An 11,439-nucleotide genomic window follows, 5' to 3' on the forward strand; every position below is an offset into this window, starting at 1 on the left:
CTTAAAATGAGAAAGAGCTGATGAAAGAATGAAACAGAATTTCACCCTTACAAAATTTACAGTGGGGTAGAAGCATGTCAGGATGGTTAGCAGTGAGGTCTGCCATCCAGTGGCTTTTTTTACTTACTGCTGAACAGCTATGTAAGCTTCGATCCATGCTGCCTGCTAATTTGGGTTTGTGCCTTGGCCTTTGTTGTCGTTGTAAAAGAAGGGATAACAACAGGGACCTGGCATAGTCTCTGCATATCCAAATTCTCAGCGGTTGCAGCTCTGTGTCATGTTATTGTTGCTGGGTCTTTGCCTGCAAAAACTTTATTACATTTGAAAGCACAAGTTCCCATTTTCCCTTTGTCAGCTACTGCTTCCAACAACTGAAGGGGGGGCAGCTGTTTTCAGACGAGGCTCCTCCTAGCTCCAAACTGTTAGCAATGGGATTTTAAATGAAATTAAAAACTATTTCATTTTTAAAATCATAATTGTGTTTGTGCTGTAGAGCGGAAACACTGTCGCGTTTGGGTGGATGCACAAGAAGTTGTTAGGCATTAAACACCAGCAGTATGTGGGAAGTACCCTGAGTCAGCTGTTGCAAAACACCGCCAGCAGATAAAAAGCCCATTTGTCTCTCAGAAGTGCAGCGAGAAGGCGGAGAGACATCCTGTAGCAAAGATGTCAGGTCTGTGGCGTTTGTCTAACAGTCTTGTAAATAATTCACTCACTGTAGAAAAGTTTGTTCTCCACTAACTGCTGGGCTCAGGTTAGCACTGTTCCTCTCTGTTGCTGTTTGTGTGTATTCCCTTCTGCAATGTTGTGTTTAGACAACAGATAAATGCAGATAAATTGCAAATCAAACAAACTGAGAGTCAGATAAATTGTAGTGGATGTAATTGAAGGATGTTTCTCTTCAATTTTTCTGGTTGGCAGTAGCTATGGAAAAGCAAGCTGGAGCCAGTAAGTAGCATAGGATTTCTTTTGACTCTCATAGATGTTTTTTTTCTCTCTGGAGAAAAATCATCATTTGGAGGTGCCTTTCTCCACTGGTTATGCAGGCAGTCCAAGTCGCAAGCTTAGACTAAGCGGCTGAGTTTTAGGCAAGCTAAAATTGTGGGAGACAAATTGGGCACAAGGCATTGGTTTACCTCACGAGCTACCCCACGGCTTTATGCTAGCATTACCAAGAGGTAATTCTTTCCAGCGCATACAATACTATGACCACATCTGCTAGCACAAACGCCGTGGGCTTCAGCTGCGGACCTGAAAATGATTTTAACAGCATGTGTCACGCACTGCGCTGACCTGACATTTGGTTGTAAATCCTGCTCTTAGGCTGTTGGGATCGTTATGGGAATATACTGAAAGTGGACACAAATGGAGCTTCGGAGGCAACTGCAAGACCAGAAGGACTGAGCTACGCAGGTAGGCACTAATTCAGTTCTTCATCTCCCCTTACACCCATGCACAAGCTCACCCTCCTGGGCATGTAAGTTTGTGTTGGGAATAGCGTTGCCTTTAAGATGATATCCAAGGTCGTCACAGAGGAAATGCAAGATCTGCTGGATGCACCCAACCCCTGTCATCAATCCTGCTTTTCTCTCTCCCTTAAGGCTTCCTTCATGGCCTAAGTTTCTGAACATTTCCCCATTATAGTCCTAAATTAAAAGGAACTAAATCTGGGACTAATTCACCCAAAGGCTTAGATTTAAAACAAGAAGCCCCGCCTTTTATTCTGGATGCTAGAGAACCATTTGAAAAAAGCATCTTTTACATAATCTGTGAATTGATTTCTAGGGCACTTACCCTTCATCAAAATTGATCAATTCTATCATTGCTTCTCTCTAAATAGATTCAGAAGGATTCAAAATATTGGCTCAGCCATAATGACTGTTAAAACAACTTGTTTCCTATTTTAAAAACAACTTGTTTCCTATTTTAAAAACAAAAGCAAAAGTCATGCATATCGTGTTGTAGGAGTTACCGCCTCAGAGAAGATTGCAGAAAAGGATTTGAAGAACATGGAGAAGTACCGTGCCAAGATTATAAAGGTCGGCAACAGCAAGTGTGTTGACCCAGCTGTGATTGCTGGTATTATCTCTCGAGAGTCACACGCTGGGACAGTGCTGCAGAATGGCTGGGGTGACCACGGAAACGCATTTGGTTTAATGCAGGTATGGCCAGCCTTCTTAAAAACATGAACCCCAGACTTCTTCTGAAGCAGAAAGTCAGAAGAGCAACAGGAGCCTTGCTAAAAGCCAACCACCTAAACATTTGGGCCAGAATAAAGCAAACACTGACCTGTCTGTCAGCTCCCAGAGCCAGAGAAAGACCTCAGTGAGCGTCAGGGCATGAGCAGACTGCCTTTGCACTGTGAAACCACTGCTTGCTTCCCAGCGCTCTCTTGGGAATGAAGAGATTAATTGTTCCTACTTTATACTTTAAATAATAAATCTTGTTTCAAAATGCATTTTTTTTGAAGTAAGCATGGAGGCATGGAGGCTGCAGCTACATACAATCAGGTTAATTATGCTTTATCCACCGCAGGGGCCTGACTAGTGGGAGATCCTGCTCCATTATTCATGCCTACATTCACGCCTCGCTTGTCTGCCAAGCTGTACACTTATCCCTATAGTCCCTAAACATTTGCTGCACACATTAGGATTCACTTTCGTAACAGCTCCAGCCCCCTCAGACTTGAGCTTTACTATCCCATGAATAAGAAGTGGAGAAAAAGAAGAAGGAAGAGAGCAGAACTAGGGCAGAGATCAAGGGAAGATCCCTAGAGGAAACAAGGGTTTTCCCACCTTTGATGTAGCTGGGGAGGAGAGGAACGGTCACCTTGCAGCTGGAAAAGCTGAAACAGCAGCAGCTCTGCTGGGTTTTTAAGGTTCTGAGAGACAAAGATGCGAGGCAGGCATTCCTTCTCATTGCCCCGATAATCTGCTATTCACGCATCTGCTGGCTTCACCTGTGCCTTGAGCTGTTCTACTTCCTCTCTCTACAATTAGAAGTAAATTATGAGATTCAAAGTCAAAATTCATACAAGCAGCCTGTAAACAATGAGAAGTTCTAGATAAATAGTGGGATTTCTGGTGTGCTGACATTGCTGTCTCACTTTCAGGTTGACAAACGGTACCACAAGATTGTCGGGTCATGGGACAGCGAAGAGCACTTAGCACAAGGCACAGAGATTTTATGTGGGATGGTAAAGGAAATACAGAAGAAATTCCCAACATGGACAAAGGAACAGCAGCTCAAAGGTAGAGTTTCCTCAAATTTAAAATGTCAGCTTTAAAACCCTTCTCACACATATCAAGCACAATAATGCTGTAAAACTGAGCACTTCAGAAAACTAAACATGGCACGGTCCCCCTTTTTATTTTGTTGAAGCATGGAAAAATATTTCTTGACACTCACTAACAGGAGCAGATGAATAAGATGTGGCTAGCTCTCCAGCAGCCTTTTGGAAAATAGCAAGTACCACAACATTTTCAGGAAGGAATACGGGTGTTTTTTTCCATGCTTCTCTCCATTTCATTTGTTTTGTGTTTCTATACCCACCTATAGAAAGCTACTAGCCTGACAGCTCCAAAGAAGGAATATATTAATTTTGAAAATGTATGGTCCTCTCCGAAGGAAACATGGTTGTATTCCTGAGCACTGATTACCGTTGAAGCCGTCATGGTTGGAACCCTCTATCCAAACAATACCACAAATATGTCTGAGGTCATTAACATGGGGAGATATGAAGGAATATGCACAAAAAGAAACAGTCACACAACTGAAGATGTTACATTAACAAAATACAGCAATGAGATGGTGATTACCAAGTCTGGATGTAAAGGAGAAAATTACGATTCCTTCACAAAGTTACAATACTAAAGGAACACTTTAGTGGCAAAAATAACTGGAAACAGCAATACAACATTGGTGAAGAGAGAGCAGCAAACTAAAGCAGCACATTTAAATTGTGATTTTCATTTGTTTGCTAATTTACTGACTAAGTATCACCTCTGTGTTTCCCTCACTCTCATTTCAGGTGGCATTTCTGCCTATAATGCGGGAACTAACAACGTCCAGAGCTATGAAAGAATGGATGTTGGCACAACGCACAATGACTACGCCAATGATGTGGTTGCAAGAGCCAAGTTTTACAAGAGAAGTGGATACTGAGATATCTGAGTGATGATTAGATTTAAGTCACTGATTGCATACTGATTGCATTTCTAATTTAAAAAATCTTGTGCTTCTCCTCCAGAAAGAGTAAGAATGAGGGAGAGCAATGAAGCCAGAAAAAAGTGCAAGCTTTCAATGATGGGGTTTCTTTTACAGCTAAGGCTAAAAAAATCACTTTAAAAGATAACACTGCTAATAACCCAACCTATCTCTTGCCATTTATTTTTCATCTCACTTCACGGGAATATTCAAGTAGAGTTTTCATCTGTGCTTGTAGTTTTTCAAAAAGTATATTAATGCTGCAAGAAAGTTGTAATGCTGCTTAAAAAGATTTTATCGGTCAATAATGTGTCTAACAGCAGTACAAAATTGATTCTTAACAATCTGCAGTTTTGGAATTGAGGTGGTTGAGTCGCCATCCCTGGATGTGTTTAAGTGTCACTTAGATGTGGTGTTGGGTGATATGGTTTAGGGGTGAACTTGTAGTGTAGGGTCAATGGTTGGACTTGATGATCCCAAGGGTCTTTTCCAACCTGAATTCTAAATACTGCATATGTTTAATCTACCAGAGGAGCATATCATACTGTATCATCTCCTGTCAGAATAATTGCTCTTAACTTTGGTGGTGTGACCCCAAAGTAGCTGTTTCTTGTGACAGGAGGGAAAATACTAAGCTATCCTTAACAATTTTTTGCCCTTGATATTACTTCAGTTTAGCCTTTACAGCTGCAAACAATCTGTAAAACTCAAGCTGCTGTAATGAATACTTCTACTGAAACTATGTATTAGCTTCAATGCAGAGTCTGGATTAAGAATAGGCACATTCCATTATGCTTTTTAAAAGGGCATGTAGTTTATAAAAATCTGATGCAAGTTCAAGCGCAATAAACAGATCCTTTTAATCAATCCTCTAGTAAAGCTTCAGAGGTGTTGGGTTTATTCAGGCATTTCAAGACACAGGGGGGAAAAGTGTTTCAGAGTGGTTAAAAAAACCCAACCTGTCAAGCATTATCCCTAGGGGCTAAAAGAGAAATAACAAAGAGCATGGAGGGTGTGTGGTATGCCTGGTTGGTTATTTTAAATATGGTGCATTTTTATAGCTACTATTTTGTACCCGCCATTAAAAATATCCTAATGTTATTATTAAAATTGCATTGATCTACTCGTGCTACAGTATTAATTACCAAAGTGAACCTGCAATAGAGCAACAGCACAGAAATCTATTTTAAAACCAGTACATTTCTACATTGCTACCACACATTGCACCAAAGATTTATTCAAATAGATTTTAAATGGCACAGCAGGTAGACAAGGCAAATGGTTCTGACCCAAGAAACAAGCTCAGTGTGAGCCAGCTGTGTGCCCAAGCTGCAAAGGCAGCTAAGGGTTCCCTGGGCTGCATGAACAGAAGCACGACTGGACCAAGGGAGGGGATTATACACCTCCACTAACTGCTTGTTAGACCACATCTAGAGTAGCATTCAGTTTTGGGCCCCCTGACACAGTAAGGACCAAGTAAAGAGAGTGAAGTCAGCACAGAGCCACCAAGGTGGTTGAGACCGGAGCACTTACCCTGCTGGAAGAGAACTTCAGGTGGTCCTAACAGCAGCCCCAGAGTACCTACTGTGAGGGTACTGGAGCAGATGGAGCCAGGCTGGCTCCTCCTAGTAGTGCAAGGTGGGAAGAGAAGTGACAACGGGCATAAGCAGAAAGAAGAGAGGTTCAGACTGGATACAAGACTATTTTCTGCACATAACCTTTCCACAAGAGGACAGCCAGGCAGCAGAGCAGGCTGCACAGAGAGGCTCAGCTGTCCTTGTCCTCAGGGGTTTTCACGACGTGGCTGGACAAAGTCCTGAGCAACCTGATCTGACCTCAGTGCTGGCCCTGCACTGAGCAGGAGGCTGGACTAGAGACCTGTGAGATACCTTCCAACCTGAATTTTGCTGTCATCTTAAGTCAGCCTGTTTGTTCCCTGTACATAAAGGCAGCGTCTCTTACCTGTGCTTCAAGAAGATTTACACAAAGCATTTACAATGCTCCATGAATGAAAGGACATGGACACACACTGCTTGTGCACCCTGTTGGTTCACATTTTAGACTGGAGAGCAAATCTTTAGAGAACACATGCTTATACAGAGAAGGTCTGGGACAGCAGATTGGAGGAAATACCATTTCAGAACCACCTAGACTTACACGTATATTAAAAGCTTTAACAAAGCATGATTTCCTTTTTCATTAAAACTGTCAGCTTGTCAGCTGAAGACAGCTGTAAAATCTCTTCTGAACGTTGTAGAATCTGTGTAAGGAACAGAACATGCACATTCACACGCACACAGTGTGCGACAGAACGAGCAGCGCTCCCTCTGTTGGAGATTCACCAGGCTGCAGCGCCGTGGACACGAATCCTGAAGGAGGCTGAGCGACGCTGGCTTTGGTGCTCTGGGCCACCAACCCTGGCACAAGTCTTCTATTTGCTACCTCTCAGCAACAAGACACATTTACCTCATTTTCTAGACCCTAGTACCCATGCCATCTCTTTTAAGCATGAGCTGTATGTCGGACGTTCTACGCATGACCCTCGAAAGGGCTGAAATTTCAGATTTACTGAGTACCTCCCTGTGGGAACGTGGTCAGTGCCACATGGAGACTGCAGTTACAACACACCACAGCACAAGATGCTAGGCAGACAGGGAAAAGAAGGAGAGTGGGAAGAAAAGCAACATTCATTTATCTGCTTCACTTTTTCCTTGCTAGTCTATATACTTCAGTACTTTCTGCACCCTTCTGACTACAGCCTGCATCTTGATGAGGAATTGAGGTTTTTCACATCAATTTTGCATTTCTGCCTTCGGCCTGCTCGTTAAGAGCCACTCTTCAATGCCACTACCATAGCCTATCCTTTTCCTACTGCATGCAGCCTCTCCAGCTTTTATGTCCCTCTACTGATATGTCTACTCCTTTGAACTCCTACTGGTGTTTACTCTTCTCTGTAAGTATTCAGAAAGGATAAACATTCATTTTCAGTGACTGTATCCTCCTCATCTTCTCACAACATGCAGTCATTAAGATTAACTTCTCTACAGCATATCTAGTGTGGGAGAGGCTCAGTGTGGTAAACTATAGAACTTAACGCCTGCTGGAACGAGAACTACTTTATCTTTTGATACAGCAGCAGCTTCCTAACTTTGGCTTCAATTCTTAAAACTAAATAAAATGCTGCCACTAACAGTACTACAGCACTGTTCAAGATCCTTCAGGAAAAGGTGTTATTTTATAAACTTGCAGCCTGTAATTACTCACTTGCATCAGAGGTATGCTTCGCGGTCTCCAGATTTCTAAAGTTTGCCATTTTTAAAGCAGGAAAAGCATCGATTTTCACAGAGACTGCAGCTCTTAGGCTATTAATATTAAACATTTAGGATCTAGAAATACACATGAAGTAGGCTAGCGCTGTTTCCTGAAGGATAAGTAAAACAACCTATTCAGATGTGAATCACTCCTTCCATTACTCCTGAATGGGAAGTTCAGGTACTTTACAAGCTACAGAGGAGGTCAGATGACAGACTATTTGCTAAGAAACAATTATAACACCGTGACATCGATGACCAAGGTAAGTCACCCAAACACTTGCCTCAGTCAGATGACGCTCTCAATGGACAGCCAGTCAATTCTCATGTAACCCCTAAACAGAGCGTTTTTCAATTCCACTTCCTTCCTTTGTGTAGTAAAGGTGTACCATCACTGTAAACCTTCACTGTTAACTGGGAAATGTCCTCACCATCATCAGATAAATCTACTCTATTTACTTCTTATCTGACTTTATAAATAAAGTTCTGTAGCAGCTAGCCAGAAACTGTGGTAATCCAGCCAAAAATTAAAACACGAGGACAGAAAACCTATCATTCATTTAATATTTCAAGCAAATATTAACAAAATTGAATTTTATTTGTACACATGTAATCCCTCCTCAGCAGCGTCACTTCTGCCATTTATACCAGACAGAGTAAGAATACAAACCTTTAATTTGGGATTTAGATTATTTACTTTATAAAATACAAAGCCAGTCAGCATATCTTATGACATAATTTCTTTCTGCTCCACAGGTTTCAAACGTCGTTTAATGATAAGTTCTCCCTGGCTGTTAAGAAAGGTGTCTGCTATTTCCTCTTCCGTTGGCAACCCATAAGGTAGTTTCAGTGGCTGTATTCTAGGGGAAAAGAGTTTGTCTTAGTTAAGTCTCATGACTAGAGAAGAGTTCTATTAAATGTTCCAAATTAAACATAGTTGACAAACCTTATCAGATGTTTAACAACTTTCAGTTTGGAATTCACAGAAGGGGTATTTTTGTGCAGTACTGGCTTATGTGCCTATAAAAAGAATAAAACAGCTTTTACAAATCACTCAACTTTTCACACTATCAGCAAAAGTATAAACCACATTTGCAAATAAAAGGTTTAGAGAAATGTAATGTGTTAAGAACATACATAAAAATACGAAATCAAAACTTGATCAAACACAATTTCAGTAAAATGACAAATTCAGCTTTATTCCCATTACTTTACCAATATATTCAAATCTCTTCTGTAAATGCAAATATAGGAGCTTAAAGGTAAGACCTTTAAGACCTTGCTTCAGTTAGACCTTAAACTGATCAAGCACACATCCTTTTCTCTGTAATACAAGACTGAATAGGTGAATCTTTGCACAATGTGCAGTTGGCCCAAAAAATCTGGATAAACACATCTTTGATACAAAGTCTTAATAGTTTTGGATTTGGAAGCCTTTCCATTAAAAAACCTGCAATACTTGACTAATATGACCCACAGAGAAAACGGAATTAGAAGTTTTTACAAACCTGGTTTTGTCATTTTAGCAGAATTCTCAAGGTGAAGTTCTCCTCAGGCATGCAGAACAACACTACACAGCAGTATTCTGAATTCCCACTAAACAGGCATTTGCCATTAATGGTCCCCTCAGCTCTTAAACAGATTATCAACTTCCTAATTAAATTTACAGCAGCTCTGAAGCAATCTTAAGTTTTCTGACTGCAAAATTTAGGTCCTTAAAAAAACCCACTACCTTAATCCTACCCTATGTTTCTACATTTCTGATGTACACAGAAAGTATAAAGAACAACAATCATACTTTATCCAGTCCAAGATCATGTATTATCTTCTTTTCCCAATATGGGCGACCAATTACACTTTTTATTCTAGTAATAATGTGGATTTTATGGGGCTTCTCAGGATCACCTCCATACTTTTCATGATCTCCAGGCCGTGGCTGAAATACCTAGAATAAAAAATTGACAAAACCAGTAGATTTCTGTCTTAAATATCTGTATTATTACTATAGTTAGCAAAAAGAACTCTCCAAAACATATTTCAACCTTGGTAAAAATTCTTGCATGTTTAAGTACCTTTGTTTTCAGAAGGTCAAAGCAGCAAGTGACCTCAAATTCAGCTTTTGTAACATCAAGCCAAACATATCTTTATAATGGCTTTCTAATGAATACATTAACTCTTAGGTTTGGCCATACAACTGCACAGAAATACATGGACAACACTCTATAGCAGCACAGCACTGAATTCACATGCATCTCGTTGAAGAGCCTCTGCCTAGGCTCTGAATGGTAAATTCTTTCAGAATGAGTTAACTGACACTACTCAGTATCTTGCAAAAACATAAGCTAAAATGTAAACTTAAAGTCAAACTTTCCATCACTTCAGTTCAGCTATTCAACAGAGTATTTCAGTTGGAAGGGACCTACAACAATCACCTAGTTCAACTGCCCAACCACTTCAGGACTGACCAGAAGTTAAAGCACATTGTTAAGGGCATTGTTCAAACGCCTCACACACGGACAGGCCTGGGGCATTGACCACCTCTCTAGGATGCCTGTTCCAGTGTGTGACCACCCTCTCAGTAAAGAAACACTTCCTAACATCCTAGATCCCTCCTCTGCAAGGCCTCTTGTCCCTCAAAGAGAGTCAACAGCACCTCCCAGTTAGGTATCATCAGCAAACTCGCTAATGACGTGTTCAACTCCTGCATCCAGTCTAAACCTCCCCTGGTGCAGCTCTGAGCCATTCCCACATGTCCTATTGCTGGATACCAGAGACAAGAGATCAGCATGTCCCTCTCCACTTCCACTCCTCAGGAAGCCTCGGAGAGCAATGGGATCATGCCTCGGGCACCTTTTCTGCAAACCAGAGTTCCCACCTGCTCCTCACAGAACATTCCTTCCAGCCCTTCCACCAGTATTGCTGCCCTCCTCAGATCACACACAGTGCTCACAGTGAGACCGCACCAATGATGAATAGAGTGGGATAATCCCCTTTGGACCAGCTGGTCATGACATGTTTGATGCATCCTAGAAGGATGCACCCCTGGCTGCCAGGGCACACGGCTGGCTCGGACTGAGCTGCTGCCAGCCAGCACCCCCAGATCTCTTTCTGCAGGGCTGCTCTCCAGCTGCTCCTCTCCCAGTTTAGACTTGACCTCAACATTAATCTTGTCCCAGGTGCAGAATCTGGCACTTGTTAAATTTCATGTGACTGATGATTGCCCAATGCTCAAATCTATCTAGAGCCCTCCTCTGCAAGGTCTCTTGTCCCTCAAGAGAGTCAACACCACCTCGCAATTAGGTATCATCAGCAAACTTGCTAACGATGTGTTCAACTCCTGCATCTAGATCATTGATAAAAATATTGAACAGTGCTGGCCCTAAGACTGAGCCCCGAGGGACACTGCTGGTGACCTGTTGCCAGCCAGACGTAGTCCTGTTCAGTATAATCCTTTGGGTTCTGCTCTTCAGCCAGTTCTTCAACACACCACGAACACGCTCATCTCACAGACTCTAGAAATCTGTCCTACTGCAGAAAACACCAAATTAAGAAGCCCAATAGGCTAATATCTATTTTTTTTTCAGTTTCTTAACTACTGAAGCACATACCCAGTCTGGAATCCTCGACCTGGTAAACAGACAACGAACCCATACCGCGGACACCATCCCCTCCATCCTCTTCCCCAGCATCTGCAGAGAGAGCAGGACATAGCTTGTCAGGACAGCTCTTCATACTTGTCACACGTTATACAGCCACTCAAACTCAGACCGGGTTTACGACACCCCCTCCGGGGCTGAAACACACACTGTGCTGACATCGGGCCCCTACAGACTCCTCAGGCCTTTCCAACGGCCGCGGTCTCTTCTCGGGAGAGGCACCGACCGGGCCTCGGGAGGGCCGAAAGTCGCCGCAGCCTCAAGCT

General features: G+C 42.2%; 2 protein-coding genes across 2 annotated transcripts; one reads left to right on the top strand and one right to left on the bottom strand.

Moving 5' to 3' along the window:
- The first annotated feature begins 926 nt into the window (after nt 1–926).
- LOC104268711 (lysozyme g-like) lies at nt 927–4,164 on the top strand. Its single transcript, XM_009872055.1, has 5 exons — nt 927–948; nt 1,324–1,413; nt 1,966–2,162; nt 3,113–3,251; nt 4,031–4,164. Exons 1-5 carry the CDS (start codon nt 927–929, stop codon nt 4,162–4,164), a joined length of 582 nt encoding a protein of 193 aa, XP_009870357.1.
- Nucleotides 4,165–8,197: 4,033 nt separating this feature from the next.
- MRPL30 (mitochondrial ribosomal protein L30) lies at nt 8,198–11,206 on the bottom strand (the record flags this gene model as incomplete). Its single annotated transcript, XM_009872056.1, has 4 exons — nt 8,198–8,377; nt 8,464–8,537; nt 9,316–9,462; nt 11,126–11,206. Coding segments are annotated over 4 exons (435 nt in total), but the record flags the coding sequence as incomplete, so codon positions are not given.
- Nucleotides 11,207–11,439: the final 233 nt, after the last annotated feature.

This window comes from Apaloderma vittatum, unplaced genomic scaffold, assembly GCF_000703405.1.
Source record: "Apaloderma vittatum isolate BGI_N311 unplaced genomic scaffold, ASM70340v1 scaffold7266, whole genome shotgun sequence".
Classification (NCBI taxonomy): Eukaryota; Metazoa; Chordata; class Aves; order Trogoniformes; family Trogonidae; genus Apaloderma; species Apaloderma vittatum.